Source organism: Engraulis encrasicolus, unplaced genomic scaffold (assembly GCF_034702125.1).
Source record: "Engraulis encrasicolus isolate BLACKSEA-1 unplaced genomic scaffold, IST_EnEncr_1.0 scaffold_357_np1212, whole genome shotgun sequence".
Classification (NCBI taxonomy): Eukaryota; Metazoa; Chordata; class Actinopteri; order Clupeiformes; family Engraulidae; genus Engraulis; species Engraulis encrasicolus.
The window spans coordinates 1-24,173 of NW_026945651.1; the positions used below are offsets into that span (position 1 = coordinate 1).

The window sequence follows — 24,173 nt, forward strand, 5'->3', positions numbered from 1 at the left end:
CCCGGACGTTTGTGGGATAGATGTCTTTGATGTGTCTTTGATTTCTTATCAAAGTTTAGTGCTCTCTTTTGGCAGACATGTAATGCTAAATATTTGTCTTTGTTGACTCCTCATTCTCCTCATTATTTGAAGGTGTCAAAAGAGGAGAGGATGAAATGACCCTAGGTGACGTGGACTTTGACAAGTACTTCACCACAAACCTGACCTATGAGCCCGAAGACTTCCAGAAGCTGATGGACCTCTCAGAATACAACGTCCTTAACAACCGGGACACGCTGCTTTCGGCTCTGGGAAGGGCAATGCATCGAATGCAGAGATAGGTAGAGGCCCGGTCCAGTGGACTCAAGGCACCTAGTAGACTATACCTGTGGTTCTTAACTGGATTAGTCCTGGGCAGCACCGCCGCCAGCACGCTCTGCAGGCTGCTCAAACAGCTACTGTATATGTATGAAGGTGCCGGTATGCTTGCTGCGAGCTGCAAAATTACGCACGTCACCGCGAGCAACCGACTGCACATTCTTGCTTCAAAAGCAGTTGACCAAGACGCAAAATACTGACGGTATCATCCAGGGGCAGAGAGCACGCAGCATTAGGATGCGAAAATTGGGAACACAGATGGCAAGGAAAACAACAAAACAAAAAGAGGGGCTCCCTGGACAAGGAAAGAATACTGCTATATGTGCATGCTCCTTTCTCAAAATGCAACAAGGAAGTATGATCACAAATGTTTGAAATTTCGGACAAACTCAATGTGACGCTCTTAAAAGTTGCTCCATTGTCGTCTTCATATCAAGCACACGCTGGAACTGCGCAGTCTTTCTTACGACCACCCCCAGCGAGTTTGAAGATATTGCACCTGACGCACGCATTTGGCTGCCGTGTCCAACGTGCGCGATATTGACATTAAATACGCATGTTAACGCCTTCATGAACGAATCGTGCACGCGCTCGCGTATCCTGCAGCAAGCATACCGGCACCTTAACTGTTGCACTGGAATTTACAGTGATACAGAGTGATGCAACGAAAGAAAACATTTTCAATCTCCCTACTTTGACAGGCGAACGTGTAATACTTTATTTAAAACTGTTATTTTAGTGATGTTTAGTTGGGCCTTCCAGTGAAAGTGGGGGGATGCAATGTACTCTCCCCCCCCCCGTCGGATACGACCAAAACTTTTCCTTGGACATGTCCATGTGAACATTGTTTTTTTTTTTAACGCTGTCGAAAACTGGTCAATTTATTTCAAATCCTCAAAAATATAGCCATGCATTTGATAAAATACATACAGTGTTTGCATCAGTATGTGTACTTTATGCTGACATGCAACATATCTACTAATTAATGTTTCTAGTGGGATTAATGTTTCTATATTTTCAACGTGATAGTCATTCATTCATTACAGCATATTTTCTCAATTTTGGGACTGGTAATAAAAGACGGAATTAATAATCTACATGTGGACTTGCATACATTTTCATTACATACATTTATCGTGTGCTGTTTTGTCAAGAGTTTTTATAATTTATCAAATCATCATGGAAGCCTCTCCATTATTGATGTATTGATGTGACCTGCTTACAGTAAATGTGAATGGCACCATCAAGTGTCTCCTTGTGTCAATTTCATTTCACTCCAACACCTGGCTGATGCATCAGGTTCAGTGGGACAGTGGAGAAGCAGTCTGCAGCTAGCCGGGCGGCGCCATCCTATGTACTTCACCCAAAGACTTTTGGCTCTGCAGTCGGCTTTCGCCCAGGCTAGTCTGCAGCAAGGGCTGCTGACAGCTTTTGACAGGCCCAGGACAAAGTCATCTGAAAGCCACCACCCTCCATTTCTTATATTTAGATTTGTGTCCATGTACGTTTTCATACAGTTACTGTCTTTTTCCAATGGGAACATAGTATGCAATGTGTATTGCCACAACTGGGGAACTTAGGACCCTTTTTTCAAAAAAGGGTTCTATGTTCCCTGCTGCTTCCAAGTAGACTGCAAAGCGCAAGAAAAGCCAAGAAAAAATGGGTCAGTTGACATAGCTCTTCTCATTTGAGGTAATACAAGTCACAAGACACATACATTCATGTCTTAATATTACTAGTGGAAAGGAGATGCTGGAGCACACTGCAGCTTAGTTTTTAGTTCTTAGTTATTTAGTGCACACACCCGACTAACGCTTCCGTGTTGCTACACCTTCTTCAGACTCTGAAACTAACGCTTCCGTGTTGCTACACCTTCTTCAGACTCTGGTTACAAAAGTAACTAGACTGCATTTCTGCAGAGAAAATGCTATTAGACTAGTATGCTTGCGGCTTATGCATACACACGAGAGAGAGAGAGAGAGAGAGAGAGAGAGAGAGAGAGAGAGAGAGAGAGAGGTGTGTGTGTGCATGTATGGGGATGCTTCAGGCACCTTTCAGCAATGGGTGGGGAGAGGTAAGGGTGGGATTCGAACCTGCAACCCTCTGACAGACCAACACCCTACCCATTAGACCACTGTGCCCTACAAAGGCAGAGAACCTTAACTCACCAGAGTGTGAAACTGAGAAAAGTGACTTCAAAGTGTTTTGTTATCCTCTGTCCAGATAAGAACTCCTAAAATTTGACAGTTGGTTGCTATAATGGAGATAAGTATGTATAGCAAAAAAATATGTAAATCAAATTAGATTTTTTACTGTTATTTGGCAGTTAAGGTATTCTGCCTTTGTATCATGGGCCAGCAATGAGGAGTCATGCCGAGCGAAAAGGCAGTAACTGCTATACAGTATATATTTTTTTTCATTTTAACTTTAACTATATGTTTTATAAGAAACTATAAGCAAGATCTAGTCATGATGTTTGGTTTAAACTACATAGATGACATTTACATGTCCTATTTAGTGGGATCTGGATATGGCGAGAAAATACATTGCAGGCTGGCACATTTGAGATGCCTTATATAACACCTGGAAAGCTTGATGACTTTATGTGCTGGTTGCCCCGGGGATAGCCTAGTTGCCATACCTGCAGACAGTGTTGGTGTGGGGAGGAGCCACAGACTCATGTAAGAACACAGTCTGTGAAGTAGCCTTGTGCATTCTAGGAACTGCAGCAGACCAGACATGTCATTGAATGGAGACATGTCATTAAAAGGCTATGCAAGGACAGATTACTGCATGGGCCTACGAGGCCCAGACCCAGGGGCCCAAGAGGCAAGGGGGCCCTAAAGCCCAAGCCTCCGCACTTCAAAAACACTTAATTATTGGTCTATTGGGTTTTCATATTGTGTTTAGACTGCACTTTAAACTACTGTATTTTCAGAAATTCTCAGGGGAGAAACCCAAAACCCCCAACAACAACGGCTCTCTAACACCATTGCAATGCCATGGAGGGGGGCATCATTCTTGTCTTGCCCAGAAGCCCATGGAGTCAAAAATAAATCCCTGAGGGTTTGCAAACATTTCTACAGTATATACATACATGATTTCCACTTGGTCAGAATCGGATCCACACAAGCCTTCTGCATGTAGGGAAACATTGACTTACGAACTCGCAGAACCTGCTAGGCGAGAACGTCAGGACCATGCCCATGTGTGCTAAAAAGCTGACTCCATGGTTATATCATTTTTTTAACGATGCTTCACACAAGTTTAGAAACGTACCAGTGCACTGTATTAAGTGCTGTTGAACTCAAAATTAGTATGTGATCTTACTGTTTACCTGTCAGTTTCTCTTTCTGTTTGTCAATACACTATGCAGAGAAGTTTTGAATGGAACAATGCATTTACAGGACATGCTGACGATGGACTATTGCCCTCTTCTGGCTATCAAGAGTATTGTCCCATTTGTGTAAATCAACTAAGCTTATCTTCACATACAGTCCCCCTGTGAGAGAATGGAACTCAGTCTTCTGTAATTGGGCCAAAAAGTGAACAAACAGAAAAAGAATTCAATTCTGTTTGTCCTCAGATTGTGAGCTTTACAAAAAAAAAAAAAGAGTATGGTGCTCTTTATTGTCCCGTTTTGCTTTCATGGGGTGTCAGTCCTCTTTTTGATCACATCCGGTCCTCTAGAGCTCTCCTTTTGTGATTACACTATAGAAGTCACAGGTATACCTTGTCAGGACTCTTAAAGGGGTATGCCACTATTTTGGGGCTTAATGCAGTTAAAATCGTTGGCCAGGGTTTATAAAGGTGGTAAAGTGTCTTATTTTTTTCATGTAAGATATTGTCTTGCTTTAAGACAAGTTAAAAGAGGGAGCATGTCGCTAAGCTAGTGAAAGTCAATGGATCCGTGTAGCATGGACCAGCACACTGTATATGATCTCCTGCTTGTACACAACAGTCTCCCACACTTAAAGGCCTAATTCATACCAGAGCAGGGAAGCGGGGCGGGACAGAAGTAATTTTTACCAGCGGTGGCGAAAATATATGGAAACAGATCTGCCCTTCCACACTACCTGGCGGTAGTGGTGCTGGAGTCAGCTCCGCTCCATGCTGCATTTGCAAAATAGAACTCGACCGGATTTTGGATGGCAGCGGCCGGCGGTGTCCCATTCAAATTAATGGCAAAGTAGCGAACTAGCTTTGGCTCTGGGGGGATTTCGAACAAGACTGGCTGCGCATGCCAACGCTGCCAGTGTGAAAGGCTAAGTAGAACACACCGGCTGAAAGTAAGAACAAAGACCTCAGTCGTCTCGCTGCCATTCCGCCACATTGACCAATTGACTGTAGATCCAAATAAAGATGTACATTTTGTGTGTGTGTGTGTTTGTTTGTTACGATGCTGCTCAGATGAGTAAGTGATGGAAGCCATTAAGGAGGTCAATGCAAAGAACTCAAATATCACTGCCGAATCAGCTTCAAAAAATTGGATTGTGTAACCTGTTTGCACATAGCGCCACTAAATTTGTGTTAACTACTTTACCATGGCTATTAACTTTTTTTCCAACTAAATATGTGTAAATGTAACTCCCTGAGCATCAAATAGTATTTTACATAAGCCTATTTGATGGTGTTATCTGATCAATAACACTAGATTACAAAGGACAAACACAAACAAAACATAACAACAAGACACAAGTTAACCTTTTATCTGTTTACAGACTATTTATGGACATTTTATTGCCAGTTTGCAGGCTTCATCGTTTGCACATATAATAGGTGTGAGCTCGCTTGACTTGACTTGTAATACCACCTCTAGCCAGGTGAGGGAGACAATCTATAGCGCTTCCTGGTGCTCCTCCACTCCACTCCTCTCCTCTCCTCTCCTCTCCTCTCCTCTCCTCTCCTCTCCTCTCCTCTCCTCTCCTCTCTGTTGCACTTCCTGGTGCTCCTCCACTCCTCTCCTCTTCTCTCCTCTCCTCTATAGCGCCTCCTGGTGCTCCTCCTCTTCTCTCCTCTCCTCTATGGCGCCTCCTGGTGCTCCTCCTCTTCTCTCCTCTCCTCTATGGCGCGTCCTGGTGCTCCTCCTCTTCTCTCCTCTCCTCTATGGCGCCTCCTGGTGCTCCTCCTCTCCTCTTCTCTTCTCTCTGCTCCTATCCTCTATGGACCTTCCTGAAACGCCTCTCCTCTCCTCACCTCCTGATGCTGATACTCTCTTCTCCTCCCCGGAGCCTCCTGAAAGTCCCGTCCTCTCCTCTCCGCTCCCCTCCTCTCCTATCCCCCCCTCTCCTCTATGGCGCCTCCTGGTTCTTCTCCTTGGGCTCGATGCCGTAGTGGAGGGCCACCCCGTCCACACAGGCCCAGGGCATGCGCACTGTGGTGAAGTTGGCTGCCCATTGGCCAGAGGGGCCCACGGCTATGGCTCCGCCTCCACCACGCACTCGCTCCCCCATGTGCTGCAGGGACTTCTCAACCGCCTCCGTGATCCCACGTCCTGAACACAGCAGAAACAGCAGTGTTATTTTAACTCATTAAGAGTTTAAATTAACTCCATTTCAGATAGATTCAGATATTCTTAATTTTACTATTTGGTGAGTGTAACAAACAGTGTAACAAGCAGTTGTCATTTTCATTGTCTGAACCACCACATCCTAATGTGCAAATCATCATCTAAGTGAAATCACTGGCATTAACGTGCACAGGCAGCAGTATGGCAGCTTTTTAAATTAACTGAATCCAGGATGGACAAATCTAGTGCACACATAGACACACACAAACACATACAATCAAATACTGACACACACACATACAATAAAAGACACACACACACACACACACACACACACACACACACACACACACACACACACACACACACACACACACACACACACGTGCGTGATCAGAAAGAAGATCTTCTAAATGGAGAATGTAAAATGCTGAACAGTACCTTGCTCGACGTGGAAGAGTATTAGTCTGGCCAAGGTGACTTTGAGGAGGGATTCTCCATGGCCAGTGCAGGACACTGCACCACTCTGGTTGTCAGCGTAGGCTCCTGATCCTGTTGGATTTTAAACAGTCACACAGTTTAGATTCAGCTGGGTCTCAGCACAAGCCTCGCAATGCTAATTGATGATCTGACTATATTGTTTTATTATACTGCAGCAAATGTAAATAACATTGAGGCACTGCTTTGGTTTCTTTGTTTACCATTTAAAACAGTGATTGCGCACGTACTGTACAATACAGCACAATATCAGTGAAATGCACAACCTGACCTTTAATGTCACACAAGTAAATGTTACAGTGTTAATTCAACACTAAGAGACTAGGGCCAACCAGAATAATGTGAAATTTTAAGTGCTGAATTAATGCTGCAAAATCTACTGTGTACTGTACACTATGTTTAAATGGTGTAACACTTTAATGGCTGTATAGTAGACCAGGGGTTCCCAACATTTTCCAAATTAGGGCCCACTTGAAACTCGGCCCACAGTTTGAGAATCACTGCTATACACTACTACATACTGTATGTACATACAATAGGGCTGCACAAGGAAATCAATCGAAAATCTCGACTTTGGCCAAGACAATTGCAAAAATGAAAATTGTGATTTAATTGGGATCACGCAGGGGGCAAGAGACCTGCCTTCAGGCGTCCTTGAAGCATGTTGGCAGGTTGGTGTTTCTGGCTAAATATCTATAGGCCCGCGTAAGCTTCATGCTAGTGATTTTTACATAATTAGGCCCATTACAATTCTGTTTTATTTTGTTCATCCCTTATGATACATTCTCGGTTATATTTCAGTTCATGATTTTCTGCACAAAAATCTGTTGTCAATTGTTGAATTAATAATTGTGATTTCAATTTTGATCCAAATAATCGTGATTATACAGTATATTTTTTAGATAATAGTGCAGCCCTAACGTAAACTATCTTACACTATACTATACTGTGTTTAAATGGTGCATACAAGTGAAATAGCAACTTAGTAGTAGTTAGTAGTACGGTACCTATAATGGGGGCGCCTCCGACCCTGCCCACCATTTTGTGTCTGATTCCTCCAGTTGATGTGGCGCAGGCAAGATTACCATGGCGATCCAAAGCCACTGCACCCACCGTGTCATTTGACCTAACATGGAGAGGGCAAGGATAGTTAGTCTGGCGAGGACCTCAATGGAAAGCTTTACTTTTACTTTTATTTTTCAGGACATCACACATTAATGAACACACACATACATAGGCTACATACGTGGGTGGTTGAGGTTTAACCCTCTAGCTACCAGAATTTTTTTTGAATAGGCCGGAATCCTACCAGGAATTCTAAGGAAAAATTGACATTTTGGTCATATTCTAAACAATGTCAAATAACTTGAAAAGAAATGAAAAGTGTCAATTACAAGTTACTTTCATATTAAAGTAGAGAAAACACACTTTCAAATGGTATATCATTTATGGATAATTAATTGTTCAGTATTCCCATAGAGTGCCTTTGATGTGGATTAAATGATAAAAATGTGATAAAATCCGATATTATCAAGGCCTATCTATCTATATATCTATATATTTAGGCCTATCTATCTATCTATCGATCTCTCTATCCATCTATCTATCTATCCTTCCGTCTATCCATCCATCCATCCAGGGTCAAAGTTGAACAATGATCATGTGACGACAACAAATGTCGTTCACCCAAAAGTCCTGTTTTAAAGCGGTTTCAAGCGGAATAACTGTAATGGACTACACTAGCTAATAATGTTTGAACTAAACCATGCCAAAGACGTGTACGGATAACCGGAGAAGTGTCCGCGATAGCAGACAGGACATGAATGGAGCTCTAGGAAGTTTCCCCTCCCAATTTGGCACAGGTAAGACGCGCCAGGCATCACCGACTTTGACCGGAATTGAAGTGCTACAAACACCACGTTGGTAGGCTATTATTGGAAGTTAGCATTCAACTCAACGTCTTCGCGCACATTTTTATGAAGGACAACGTGGAGTAGTAACAGTCCTTGACTGCTTTGCCAAAGCTGACACGCAAAATGAGTAACCAATTGTTCCATGCTGCGCGCTTCCTTCACGATGCGCTGTTACGCAGAGCTGTCGCTGTAAGTTGTTCCAGGAAATAAGATAGTTGGATACCAACATATGGTTTGACTCTGAAAACACACCGAAGACAGTTTACATTTTTAATATGTAGCGTGTAGACATCGGCTGGACAGTTGTGTTTGCTATTTAGGACCATGGCAGAACTCATCACAGTTGAACACCATCTCATAAGCCTAATAAAACAACATGATCTAAAAATAGCCTAAATAGTCATAAACATGTGCTGTTGACCATGAAAATAGATCGAAGAGGGTTGGAAGTTTTCATATTTAGTGTATATTGGTTGTAGAAACAGAATGGTTGTGTTTGTAGCCATCCAATCTCGGACGGCCGTCATTTTAATTGACGGCAGATTGCCAAATCGCATAAAGCGGCGCATCTCGTAATAAAATCTAAAATACTGAAAAATAATATAATATAAACATATAGTTTTTATACTGAAAGTATATCGAGGAGGGTCTGTAATATTGAGCTAAAGTGTTTGAAAGCTGGAAAATCTTCATGATGACTGCTGTTCAGCTGTATTTTCATATGAAAATATTCCGGCCGGCCGCGGCCATTCTGGTACAGATCCAGCCGGACGTTCACGGCCGTTATGGTAGCTAGAGGGTTAAGGGCGTAACGCCAAAAAAACAAAGTTTTTTTAAATTCCTGAAAAAAATGATGGATAAAAATTGGAAAAAAAATTGAAAAAAATAAAGCACACAGTGGTCTGAGGAATTTCACCTTATTTTTGCCATTTTTGGGAAAATGTGTCCTGCATCAACACATAGCATAGGCATGTCACACCACAGGGAATTCACTGCATTATGGCCATTTTAATCCTTTTGTATACATGACTGACATCTGAGCTCATGCTAAATTGATAATGATATTGTGTTTAATCTTAATATGTGTTTTCATTCATAAAACACTTCTTTCCTCCTATAAGAGCAGTCACACCACAGGACATCATAAAATTAACCTAAGCATTGCGTGACAGAAAGATTGCAATATGAAGACGTTAAGAGTCACCTTAAACTTCCACAGCACTCTCCAATAACTGAGGTACTGACTGGTTAGGAGCCAGTCTTTAAGACCCTTGTAGTTGGCCTTGCAGATGCCCATTCACAAACATTGACATACATGTCACCCCACAGGACGCAATTTGTGTTACGAAATTGAACTTGTATTTAATATTACTGTCTTGAGTTTTTTTCACATTCACATATCTTAATATAAAGTTAATATTTATGCAATCATGCCAAATGCTTCATACATTATTCAAAATGTTGTTGGTTAATTTATATATATATATATATATTATATTCCAGGTTTCATTAATGTTACAGTCACACTGCAGGATATTTGACATATAAACCTTTACATAAATCTTAACAAAAATGTTTCTTCTCATCTAAGACTAATATGAAACATAATGTACCACATCTTCTTTCATTGACATTTGTTTTTTAAAGGAAAAATAACAGTTTTGTAGGTTTTTAACCAATGTTACGAAAAAACAAGGCGTCACGTCTCCCACCCACATACATACATACATACATACATACATACATACATACATACATACATACATACATACATACATACATACATACATACATACAATATACACTGTACATACATACATATACTTACTGTACACCTACATACATACATGCATACAATGAACATATACATACATATATACATACATACACTGTAAGAAATTTCTCTGCAAAATAACAGCATGCTACAGGCAATTCTTTTTACCTGTAATTCTACTGTTATTTTACGCCAAACATCATCTGCCGCATAATGCTGTTTAATGTATCACAGTACCCTACAATATTTCAACAGCAATTGAACTGTTAAAATAACAGTGCTCTAAAGAACGTTCACAGTATTAGTACTGTTAAAATAAAAGTGCTTTACAATATCTATATTGTAGTTGTATAGGTAAAATAACAGTACACTTAAGTTAAAAGTTTGATAAGGCAAGACCCAGGCAATTACTGGGTCATAGCTGCATTAATGAATACGGCCATGGCAACTTCCTGCCCTACCCATCATCCTCCATAACTGTGGTACCCTGGCCATGTTACCGTCCCACCCTCCCATCATTTTCCTGACCTTTATTTCTGAGAGTGCATGCATGATATTGAAGCAACAGTGCTCCGATTATTTTTTGACTGGAGAAATGGAATCCTGCTACAGTCTCCCAGACCTAGTAGTAGAGCTCACAAAGCTACACGGAACCACTGGTCAGGCAGGAGCCAGTCAAATCCTTTCACTACCTTACCGTACAAAAACATCAAAAGGATGCGGGATGTGGGATACGACTTGTTGAATAGCTAGAGTAGGACTTGAACTCACCACTGCGTGTTGAACTCCTCCTTGACCTGGTTGGAGTAGCACTTCTGTCTCTCCCACTCCTTCCTCTCCATCTCCGTCACCAGGGCTTCAGTGGGGACCGTGGGGATGCCCAGCTTCTCCGCGAACAGGCTGGCACCTCTATCAGTCAGTATGCCATGGTCCGTCTGCAGTCATGGAGAGGATCGGCCCACCAGAATAAACAAGAATGACAACAAATGCATATTAGACAACAATGACAACAGAATATAACAAATGTATATATTGCGCTCAACAGATAGGCAAAACTACAGCAATTACAGCAGAGACACTTTATAATAATGTCTGCTTATGACAAAGTAAATAATTAACTGATGATGAACAAAACATTAACAAATGTTTTTATTATTATTATTATTATTATTATTATTATTATTATTAACCAAGTTTTATTAATGCTTTCTCAAATATCTTCACGTAATATGTTCCAAGGTTTTAGAAACTTCGAATCGGATCAGATCATGGATCGAATCGGATTGTGACCCTCTGGATGAAAATCGAATCAATCCTGCAAATCTGGATCCATTACCAGCTCTATTAGTAGAATGCCTTAACTGCGCTCGGATATTTGAAGTGTTTCAATCCAAAACCAAATAAACCAAGACATACTAAAGAGAGTAGAAGTAGATGGTGAATATGTTCATCATAAATTCCGCTCCATTTTATTTAAAGATATGTTTTGGGCTTTTTGCCTTTATTGACAGGACAGTTAAGAGACAGGAAGTGAGTGGGGAGAGATAGACGGGGAAGGGTCGGCAAAGGACCCGGGTCGGAATCGAACTTGGATCGCCGATGTAGCAGTGCAGTGCCCTACGGTACCACTTGAGCAACGGGCCAAACTTCACTTGTTGTTACAGCTGTGGCTTTTTGACAATGAGTCAAATTAACCTGCGGTAAGGGGTAAATAATACATTCTATAATTAATAATTATTCATTATATAATTGATATAATATATAATAAATTATAAGAGGTTCCACCAGGGTGTCAATGGTATGCTCCACAGTGTGTGAAAAGTAAGCCTCAGGCCGGTCCAATATCATGTCCACATTCATGGCATTTAAAAGTGTGGCAAGTGTGATGGGGTAGTTGATGTTCTGATCGCCTGTACCTAAATAACTGTAGGTGTAGTGTAATGTAATGTAAGTCCAATATACCATCTAGTAACTGGGAGGATCTTGCCATGGACGGACATATCTGGAGGAAAGCATTGCATGAGGGTGCAGAACACCATGAAAACAAACTCCACCATGCCACACAAGCAAAGCAACAACGCCGAAAGGATCACATGGAAAAGGCTGCAGCAATACCCAGCACCTCTACTTTCCCATGCCCAAACTGTACCAAGATAAGTGGATCAAGGATTGGTCTCCACAGTCAGCTGAAGACCCACAAATAGAAAACCCTACTGAGAGGACAGTCATACTCGTTTCGAGTGACCGCTGATGATGATGATGAATGTACGGTAATGTCGAGTGTACCTTTTCCATGACGGCCCTGGCCAGGGTGACAGGGTTGGCGATGTTCCTGACGGAGGTGACGGCTCCTGAGGCCAGCGTGCTGCCGTCCATGATGATGGCGTCAAGTTCCACATCCCCAGCCGCATTCATCACCGAGCCGTGACCTGATTACCCACGTGCACGTACGCACGCACACAGTACACAGACACACACATAAGTACAGTACATACACACAATGCTGTGCCAGTTCAATCAAAGGTTAGGACGTCTCTTTCAGAAATAGAGAGCACAGCCCCAGTCCAAATTTTTCACTCAAGCAGAGGGTCAATGGCCCAGCACTTGTTGAACTATAGTACTACACCACTATGACAGTGCAGAGGGGACTTTAGTAATACATTACAACTTGGTCATTGCCATTCTGGTAACAGATAACAGATAATGTATCTAATAATGTACCTAGATAATTTGACTTACTGACAAACACTTATTAAGTCTGTAAAAAGAATGCACTACTTGACAAAACATTTTTAAAGCATTACACAACTGTGCAGACAGAAACTGTTGGATGCGACATCGTGGATTGGCAGACTGAACGCAAAATTTTACTCTTGCACAAGTTTACCATGTTTTATCACTCTGCAGTACTGTGTAAACTGGCATGCAATCTATGCCTGATCAAGATAGAATTGTGTTATCTCCTGTGTTATATTAGAAAGTCGACCAATTATGTTCGCTCACATCGCTCTTCTGTAAACAACACTTCCTTGTTTTTGGCACTCACATTTGGCAAAGTCTTTCAAAGTCATGACCTTCTGATGACCATTAGCAGAGTTAGTTACGTAGTTATTTATTGCTACTCTTCGTTTTATGCATTTAGATGCTGATAACACTGCCCTTATCCCTGCTCATGTCCGTGAACTCCCCTGAGAGAACAATACATACCAGTGATATGAAAAAAATGAAAGTTAATTATTTATGAAGCAGTATGCATTGGAAAAATGTTTAATGGAGCCACGCTCTTATTACTATGCATGTGTGATATGTACAGTATATGACGACAGGTGGGACGACCCTAACAGACCTCACCTGCCTCAAAGACAGGGATGTCTTCCAGAGATCTGACTGCTGCCTGTGTGCAAGCACGCCGGAACAAGTTTTAAAGTGGTGGTGCATTTTTTTCTTTATTCCTTAACAGTGTTACTGCTACTGCACTCAACTCATTTGTCTGCAGTTGAGAAAGCCTCATTCAGGGAGCCCAATGGGGACGTAAATGCACCACTGCGTCCCCCTTTCTCGGCACCTATGCCTATGTGTTACATGTAGAGATGTACAGGATCCAAGATCCGGTTCCGGATCCGGCAGGATAATAGGGTTTTTCAAACTATCCGGATCTGGCAGGATCTTAAGCAGTGGATCCGGTATCCGGAAGGATCCTAAAAATCAGGATCCGGTGCATCTCTAGTTACATGTGTGCTATGCATGGATGCATATATGCGTGTGTGTTATGTACAGCGTATACTATGCAGACAGGTGAGACGAATCCAACAGCCCTCACCAGCGTCAAAGGCAGGGTTGTCTTCCAGAGATCTGACGGCGGCCTCCACGGCGTCCAGAGCTGAGGCTCCCTTCTCCAGCACCGCATATCCAGCCCGAGCCGCCGCCTTCACACCGTCCACGCTGGCTCTGCACAGCTCGTCTGGACAAGCCCCCGAGCCGCCATGCACCACAATCACTGGCTTCATGTTGGTTTTCAAGAGTTCCAGATGGAGGTCTAAGTGAGACAACACACAAGAAAAAACGTGGGGAAAATATTTAAAGGAAAAAAAAAGATTGGTAAGCAACAAAACATACAAACGACAAAACAAGGATATGAAGAATCAAATTTCTCCAGACATGAGAGAGGGTTGTTTACAGGAGGTGTGCTGTGCTGACAGGCTGATGAGGCCAAGAGGAGTGGAAGTGGAGAGGACCGGATCACAGACTTCTATGGACCGGATAGGAGGAGAGGAGCAGATAGGAGAAGAAGAAATGAGAGGAGAGGCAAGGAGAAATGAGGAAAGCAAGACAGCTAAAACTTAAACAGAACACCACACACAGGCTGCCTGCCAATGGCCTCCTGAGTAGATCCTATATATGCACTGTCATTTCTTTCATTCAGTTTTTTTTTTTTTTTTACTGTACGTCATTTGGTTGGGAGTGTGTGAACTAACTTGTAATTCCAGAAATATGAAATCACTGGAGCAGCCGTCTAAGGGGCCGTACACACACGTCGCTGCTAGTTACTCGCTCAGCAAATGAACTCAATAGAATGTCAATGTGTTCCAGCAAGACTAGCAGGCGAGTACTGTACAAGTGGTGCGATGTGGGCGGATCCCGAGTTGAAAATATTTCATCTTCGAGCGAGGCAAGTAAACGAGTAACCAATTGGAATGCAGAGTTTGGTACTTCTCGCCTGTTCATTGGCAGTTAAAGGCGCGGGAAGTTTCAGTGAACGTTCCATGATAGAGTGGCGAGTAGGCGAGCAAGCGAGAAGCTAGTAAATAGCAGCGATGTGTGTGTACGGCCCTTAAAGGGGTATGCCACTATTTTGGGGCTTATAGTGCAGGTTCAATTGTCTCAAAAATAAGGTTTAGGAACATTTCATATAGATTTTTCCAAATTGTGTTTTTTATCAACTACAGACCCCATAGTCTTCAGATACACCTGTTTCCAATTTTTTTCTGAAGTGGAAACGCCCAAAATCCAAGATGGCGGATATATGGTCATATTCTAACACAATTGAATGTAATTGAAAGAAACATGTCATATACATTTTTGGAATTGGTGTTTTTTTATATTTCCTACACCCCCTGAACAAAAAACACCCACCCCCGTCCCTCAAGTTTTAGTACCAAAATCCAAGATGGCTGACATGACATGTAGCATAAATTATGTATTTGGTGTTTTAAGGTATCTAAAGTCATTGTTTTTTCTTGTATTTGTAATATTCACAATGGATAAAGGACTGTTCAGTCAGCCATTACATGAACTTCATTCAAAAATTATTCAATCTGTTGTAAAAATTCAACATGACATCAGAAAAGGCATTGAACGGCTCTTTTTATGACCAGGTAATGTGTCTTATCCTATTTATTTGTAGGACCCTCTCTGAATACAAAACAACTTGTTTTTATTTTCCCTTTAACTTTCAGAAGCAAAATCCAAGATTGCTGACATTATAGCAAAATAAGGACATTTTAGTGTTTTAACCCATTAAGACATGGCGTTATAAATTTGCTGTTACCAGAATGGCAATGACCAAGTCGTAGTGCATTACTAATACAAAACTTCATAGTATTGTAGTGCTATGGCAGTTAACTTTCAATGACTATTACAGCGTGCCACAGGAGGTAAGGCGTGCATTAAGGGGCTACGGTCTATAAAGCCATTCTGCAGTATTGTACGCCTATTGGTAATATTTTGATAGGCACATTATCAACATTTATCTCATATTTTGCCAAAATTCAACATGGTGTCCAAAAACCCTTGAACAAGCAAATAACCTAGATCTCATCTACAGTCCCAGGAAAAAGTTTGTACACCCTTTGAAATTTCTTACATTTCTGTCAAAATTGATCATAAAACATGGTCTGATCTTCCCGGAAATCTCAAGAAGGAACAATCAGAGTCTGCTTTAATTAATTCCACCCAGACATTTACATGTTATCATATTTTTATTGGTCATAAGGCCATAACATTCACGGGAGAGCAAGGCATAAGTAAGTACACCCTTGCATTAAGTAGGTTTTAACCCTCAGTTAGTTGCAATATCATCAACCAGACTTGTCCTGTAGTTGCAGATCAGATTAACAAAGCAATCTGTTTGTATCTTGTCTCCCTCTTCTTTAGAGAACTGCCTCTCGTCAGCAAGGTTTGTGGTGTGTCTGGAGTGCATAGCTTTCTTGACTTCATGCCATATAATCTCAATTGTTTTTTTGTCAGGGCTTTGACTAGGTTATTTCAGAATGTGTATTTCATTATTATGAAGCCATTCTAAAGTCGATTTGCTTCTAAAGTATGGGTTGTTGTCACATTTCAGGACCCATACTCTTGTGTGCTTTTACTGTGTGACAGACTTCCTCACGTTTTTTCTGTAAAATATCACAATAAACTTGAGTTCATTGTTCCACTGATAATAGCAAACTGTCAAGGGCCTAAGGCAGCAAGGTAGCCGCATATAATGATGCTCCCGCCACCAAACTCAGAAGAAGAGATGCAAGCAAGAATAGCTAAAAATGGGATTCATTCTGCCAATCTAAAATGAATGGGGTTTCTGTCCAAAAAAATATTGCTGCACCTTTGAGGTTTGCAAAAAAGCATTTATATGCTTCGTAGAATTACTGCAAAATATTCTGTAGACCAACGTTGAAACCAAAGTTGAATTGTTCAGGGGAACACACAATGTCATGTTTGGAGGAGAACTGGAGAACCACACCTTCACCAAAACATCATCTCCACCTTTGAGTATGGTGGTGGAAGCATCATTATATGCGGCTACCTTGCTGCCTCAGGCCCTTTTCAGTTCGCTATTATCAGTGGAACAATGAACTCAGAAGTTTATCGAGATATTTTACAGAAAAACAGTGAGGTAGTCTGTCATACGGTTGAAGCACACAAGAGGATGGGTGCTGAAATGTGACAACAACCCATACCTTAGAAGCAAATCGACTTTAGAATGGCTTCATAATAATGAAATACACATTCTGGAATAGCCCAGTCAAAGCCCTGACAAAAAACAATTGAGATTATATGGCATGAAGTCAAGAAAGCTATGCACTCCAGACATCCCACAAACCTTGCTGACGAGAGGCAGTTTTCTAAAGAAGAGGGAGATCAGATACATCCAGATTGTTTTGTTAATCTGATCTGCAACTACAGGAAACATCTGGTTGAGGTTATTGCGACTAACTTAGGGTTAAAACCTGCAACATGCAAGGATGTACTTACTTATGCCTTGCTGTCCTGTGAATGTTTACATCTTATGGCCAATGAAAATATGAAAACTTGTAAATGTTTGGGTTGAATTAGTTAATGCAGACTCTGGTTGTTCCTTCTTGTGATTTCCGGGAAGATCAGACCATGTTTTATGACCAATTTTGACAGAAAGGTAAGAAATTTCAAAGGGTGCACAAACTTTTTCCTGGGACTGTATATCTGAACTGACTGACCCCTGATCTCAATAGCATAGCAGCAGGTGGAGCCGGTGTGATTTATGACAGGAGTGGAGCCCTCTGTCCATCCTCACGATGCCTCAGTCTCAGAGGTAGAACATCTGAAGTTTGGGGTGACACACCTTAAATGTTGTGCGCAAAGATTGGCTTGCAATTTGCCAGTTGCAAAAAAAGGCCTGTTGCCTCCAACTAAACTCTATAGACTGATCAGGAAGTACAAAACAATCCTATTAATTCATTTCATAGAACTATCCAGAAGAGTGGGCAATAGGACTACCTCATTCCACACATTAATATAGAGAGAATACTCTGTAGCATCATTGAGGCAGACATGGGCGCCGCTAGGGGGGGAAAGATGTTACAGATTCTAAGGGCCCAAGCACTGACAGCACTGACAGGGGCCCTTATGGGGGCCCAAAAATCAAATCTTTTGTGGGCCCCAACATTTTTGGAGGCAGACACAATTTACATTCACATGTGTGCCAGCAATACTTCATGATGCCAAAGGTCTTACAAAGGTATGATAGTGTGGCCATTACTAGGGTCATGGGTGTACACTGACTGTCATGCCAAAGAGCCTAGTTCTGTGAGCAGAGAGCATGGCAAGATTGTTGGAATTGGAGGAATGCAGCATCCCAGGCAGAACATTTGGTTTCATAGCCTTCAGATAAGCTGAAGCCGACCCTGAAGCAACTTTTGTAGACCTTGGCCTTGACATAGGCAGCCAAACCAGTGCATATGCAATACTACTGTACAGGTAGCACTGCATAACAGGTACTGTACATTAATTGATTCATAGTAATTTTTGTTTGAACAATAATTTGGACCTGCACACAATCTTATGTGCTTAAATATTCACAAGTGAATGGCTTTATAGACCTGAAATCATTATGTTAATATTGATTTTGCTATATGAAATGTTGCCCATCTTGGATTTTGTAATGGATTTAGTTTATGTGATGGCTGACTTCAGTCATGTAACAAATATTACCAATAAAAGTCAATAATGGCTGAAATATGCCAATTTTGCCAAATATGATGTCAGCCATCTTGATTTTCCCACTAAAAAACAAGCAAAACATTGGAAACAAGTGGTTTTCTATTAAATGTTGTCCTGGAACTAAAAAAAAAAAGATTAACTGAAGAAATTCAATCCTTAAAACAGCATTAATGGCGAATGTTCTGTACACAATGGCAGCCATCTTGGATTTGCCATTAAATATTAAGGAAAAAATTGGAAACAGGTGGATTTGTATTCGGGGGGGTTATAGAAGTAAAAAAAAAAAATGCTGAATGGAAAAATCTATATGAAATGTTCCTAAACTTACAACTGAACCTGCACTATTAATGCAGTTAAGATCATTGGCAGGGGTTTGTAAAGGTGGTAAAGTGTCTTATTTTTCATGTTAAGCATTGTCTTGCTTTAAGACAAGATAAAAGAGGGAGTATGTAGCTAAGCTAGTGAAAGTCAATGGATCACTGTAGCATGTAGCATGCTACACGGACGCATGGGTCTCTAAAACCTGTGCGAGGGAAAGGGCTCCCTCTGGCAATTCTGCCACACTGGACAAAAGACCAAGTTTTAGCTGGTGCAGATTGATTTTCACCAAGATATGCAGGATGCAAGGTTGCCATATGAGGTTGATTATAACCAGCCCAAAATATGCTCAAACCCCGCCTGGAAGTGCTGAATCCCACCCAATTCTATTGATTTCTACGGCCAAAAATTCTGTGGTTTTTTTTTCTCCAAAATAATATAAGCAGTCGGGCAATTCTAATGAATAGGCAGCGGAAGCGTTGCCCAACCACGAAAAACGGGCAATAGCCTAACGTGAATGCACCACGAAGTTTAAAGTTAATTTCCCCATTTTTTTTCGTGACAAACTTCACGAAATGACCAAAGGAGGACGACTCGGATGACACCGACAACTCTAAAGAGGAAAGGTATGATGTAGGCTACTAATGAGATTATTTTTTGTGTTTACATAGGCCTAATGGACACCAATTAGGCCTACAGTGTAATTATTACACACTGATATTCTTTTGTAGTTCACAGCTTTTGAATGCTGAGGACGTTATTGCAGAATTGACCACCAAGATAACAAAAACATCCTGTAGCCGGTTCAACATCAACCGTGCAAATATATGAGACGGTGCACTGAGGGGGTTCAATTAACCCTCTGCATGATATTTTGATCAAGTTCACTGACGATGAGGGGCAAGTGGAGGACGCAGTGCATGGTGTTAGAACAAGGATTGAATCTGGGTCGATGGCTTGGCAGACTGGTGCTTTACTGGTTCCGGCAGAGAGCACCCTTAGCAAAAAGAAGTTTATTCAAGTGTACTATGAGTATACTTATTTTATACTGAAATCGAGTAAGTATACTTGAAGGTTACTTTTTCTAAACTATATTTTATATACTTGTGAAAAGTATACTGAAGTATACTTGGCTTATACTTAAAAGTATAAACTGAAGTCTAAGATGAAGTAGAACCAAAGTATACTAGACTTACACTTATATTTTTATACTAAAACTTATACTTAAGTATACTTTTTACATTAGTCTGAAAGAAGTCCTAATACTTCAAGTGCATAACAAGTAGGCCTACCTAGCCTACAAGTCATTGACTTGTGTTTAACATTTAATTTATTTATTAATATAGGCTAATACTGGAGTTTAACACTTTTAAGTACAAAGTAAGGGTGCTCAATTCATCTTTATAGGCCCACCAAGAATTTCTCCTTTTTGAACTCTCTGACATGTCACCCTAATGTGTGCATTGAAAAATGTTGAGCAAAACTGCTCTCACACACTTCTCTTTACTGGTGCAATGTGCCATTAATGAAGATCAGGCTGGTCCACTTGAGCCATGAAACTTCCCACACTAAAATGACAGGTGTCTCAGTTATTTTGTCTAACCCCTCCATGTGATGATTTTCTACAAAAAAAAGAAAGAAAAGAAAATTCTCTGGCAGGGGTCAAGAGCGGAAGTGACATATTTATGTTGCATTTTTCATGCGAAAATGTGCCCTGACCAAAACAATCCCTATCCCCAACGTCAGTAAAGAAATGTTTTTATTATTATAATTATTATTATTTTAAAATGTGCCCAAATAAAATAAATCTTAAACCTAACCGTCAGTAACTTCCGGTATCCACGACCCAACCGCGTTTGCAGTTCTGCCCATGGTCCCGCCCCATATCTGGCAGCCAATGGGGGCGGCCCAATTTCAAATTAGGGCTCACCGCGCGTGTCGTTCGCAAAAAATAACTGCCGCTGCTGAAGAGAAGCAAAGAAGACCACCGAGCTGGAGAAGAGCTAAAAAACGCAATTTATAGATTACAATGGCATTTGCCAATTATTATATCAAGGACAAGACTGTGGAAGATGGGAAGATTTCATGAATAAGTCCTGACGACCGGCAATTATGTCCAACAACAGTAAATCACTCAGTGCCCTGATCTGGAAGAAGACGAATGGATGGAGATAAAGGGGGAGATTAACGACAGGAAAAAGTCAAACGGCCCAGCCTTTTTTCCTGGAAAGGTTTTGATGACTGCTGGTAAGTTGTGAATTGTATTGATTCTCAGTTAGCTCAATAGCATTGTTCCCAAAGTGGGGTCTGTACATAAAGCCAGCCTACCTAAGTGACAGTTGACCATGCAGCAAGACAGCTGTTTAACCACTCACTCACAACGCAGTGACAACAATGTCAACGAAAATTGCGTTTTGGCTCTAGTGCCAGATATAATGTAAGTGCCAAGAGATAATTCTACACTTGCAAGAAGTGGTCCAATATTAGTTTGTGGCTGTCTAGTTGTGCTTAGCTCTATATGCTAACCGTTAGCTTACCCGGCTAGCTTAAACAGACTGATCCAATGGTAAAAGTTATTGGTGATTTTTTTTCCGTTCGTGTTAAGCATTAGGCCTACATATTACAGTTACAGCCACAGTCTCTTTAGATAAACCACAAACTATGTTTAAAGCCGCTCGGATGCTCGTCGTGTTTTCTGAATATTGTATCTCGCCTCGAATGCAAAATGTTCAGAAAAACATGGCGGAGGTCCGTGTAGCTACCAACATATTTTTGTTGTTGACAATCTAAAAAGTCTGACTCATCGTGGCACCTGTCCCTGCCTAATTAGCTCCACTTCCAGTCACGGTCCAGTCAACAGAAATGACCAGTCCAATGTGTTAAAGTGGTCTCAAAACAGAATAATAACACAAAGCTTTTGTTTTGTTTTCATCCCCTTTACAGAGCTTCCAGGAGTAGTAGTGACAAGGCCCCAACACCTCCATCAACCTGGTCAACACACCACCTGGAGATTGCCTACCTTCTGCACAGAGCTCTCAAGTGTTATCTGAGCCTGATGATATGGTAAATACATAATCATATATTAATAGTGTTGTGTTTATTAATGTGGGCAAATGTTTACTACAGTGTTTCTCTACACCTTTTGATTTTACACATCAGTTAGAAAGAAAGCATGTTCAACTGTACTGGATGTAGTATTCATGATATATTTGGGGACGTCATCATACCATTTCCTAACCTATCATGTTATGGAGGTAGTTTATAGACTATAGGCCAACACTGCACTGAATTTACAAAAAAAGATACATTTTTTACATTGATTTATATATATATATATATATATATATATATATATATATATATATATACACACACACACACACACACACACACAATTATTATTATTTTTTAAAACAACTAAAGTAATGCTTCATTATGATGGTGAACAGTCAATGTTTTTCAGTTGTAAATTATAGAGGAATTAGCACTTGATGTCACTCATTAGCAACATGCTGCCCATTGTTTTTAAATTGTAGACCTTTGATAAATCATCTCCCCTACAATTGTGTGTTTATTGTGGACCATGAATAAGAATAACATTTAGGTAATGTTTTTGTTCTGTATGTGTGTTTGCACTCACAGCTCATGCCCAGGCGAAATTCCCTGACCACCATGCAAGATGTGAGACGAATAATAAGACAGAAGTACAACAACACCAAGCAAGTAAACGAAAAGAAGTCCTAAATGTCAACATATTATGTAAAAATAAATATGAAATAAATAAATCAAACTTATTTTCAACATTGTGTCTTCTGATTTTGTAAATACATCACACTCAGTACACTGTACATTTAGTAGCCTATGAATAAACTTTAAGAATACTAAGGAGTCTATTTCAAGTATATAAACCATAATCTACAATATATGATGAATAAACATAAAGTATACTTGTAGTAAACTAGTAAAATAACCAAAGTTCATATAAAGTACACTTGAGGAATACTACAATAAACTAGAAACATGAACTGGAAGTATATAACCAGTACAGTGGCAGTATATAAATAAGTACACTTGTAGTATACTTGAAGTATTCAAGAGGGATACACCAAGCATTGATGAATGTACTTGAAAGTATACTTTTTGTAAACTTGAAATGAACTTATAAGTATACTTTTATAAACTTAAAATGTTCCAATTTAGTATAAAGTAGTATTAAATTAGTATACTTTCTAGTATACTGAAAGTACATGGTCTCAAGTATACTTGGTATACTTATACTTGTACTTAAGTATACTTAACAAAATATACTTTAAGTTTACTACTTTTTGCTAAGGGCAGATTCAACTGCAGAGGTTCAAGTAAAAAAAAAAGTGTTTAATTCCAAAAACTGAGAAGAATCACAAACGTTCAGATTTCCAGGAGGCAGTTCATCCCAGAAGGGAAAAAAACCCACAAAATATTCATAATTAGCAAAAGTCCTTAGCAGTTTTCAAAAGTCGAAAAAACTAGGAGCATTAAAGTACATGAACACAAAAGGCATAGACAAAAATGTCAAGCAAATCAAGAAAGGCTCACCTGGGTCGACTGAAGTTGGCAAAGACTCAGCACCCAACAAACAGAAAAGTAGAAATAGCTTGCGGAGTTCTGCCAGGAAGACGAAAGTCACGTGCGCATTTTTAGATCCACTTTCTTTGGCCAATCAGCGGTCACCATTTCCTTTATAGTGACGTGTCTAACTCTCCTCTCTCGCTTGCTCAGGTACGGCTGGTTCGAAATCTGTGCGCGCTAAAACTTTCTTGGTACAATCGCAGCCTATTTCGCCTTTATTGTCATTTTCAGGAATATTATTTTGCTGTCGCTTCTCCTGCCACTCATGCATAGCAATGCACATTGGCAACCGAGGGTTCCTTCCGTGCCATTTCACCAGTCCCCGAGGCTATTTCGACTCTAAAACAGCTTTAGGGATCTCGCTGCTGCGTCCGGGAAACAGAATTCGGATGCGTCTTGGCTATATCGTATTACTTTTTAGGAATCTTGCTGCGTTCTCCTCTGCCCTGTCTTTCTTGCGCGCTAGTTTTAGTTTCTCGACAACTAGAATCCCGCGGAGACATCAGAGGTGAGTAAAACTGTTTCTTTTTTTTATTTTTTTATCGGAAGTTGGCCTTTAAGAATCTATACAGAGGTGAAGGGGGCGCGAGATGTGGATGTGTCTTTTTGGAGTTCATACACAGTGTGCAGACCGCTTCATCACATTACCAACTACCTTTTGTCTGGCACCTGGATAACTACTTGTGGATGTGCGCACCCTACTTACAAACACTGTGTATGA

General features: G+C 40.7%; 1 protein-coding gene and 1 long non-coding RNA gene across 2 annotated transcripts; one reads left to right on the top strand and one right to left on the bottom strand.

Annotated features, from left to right (window-relative positions):
• Window positions 1-5,050: 5,050 nt before the first annotated feature.
• On the bottom strand, window positions 5,051-24,173 carry LOC134443688 (isoaspartyl peptidase/L-asparaginase-like). The gene is made up of 7 exons (XM_063193332.1): window positions 24,159-24,173; window positions 13,872-14,087; window positions 12,338-12,480; window positions 10,823-10,986; window positions 7,372-7,490; window positions 6,308-6,418; window positions 5,051-5,851 (listed from the first exon to the last, which is right to left on the bottom strand). Exons 2-7 carry the CDS (start codon window positions 14,056-14,058, stop codon window positions 5,649-5,651), a joined length of 927 nt encoding a protein of 308 aa, XP_063049402.1. The 5' UTR covers window positions 14,059-14,087; window positions 24,159-24,173; the 3' UTR covers window positions 5,051-5,648.
• LOC134443687 (uncharacterized) lies at window positions 20,429-22,645 on the top strand. Its single transcript, XR_010033709.1, has 3 exons — window positions 20,429-21,091; window positions 21,788-21,907; window positions 22,487-22,645. It is a non-coding gene; the product is annotated as an uncharacterized LOC134443687 (long non-coding RNA).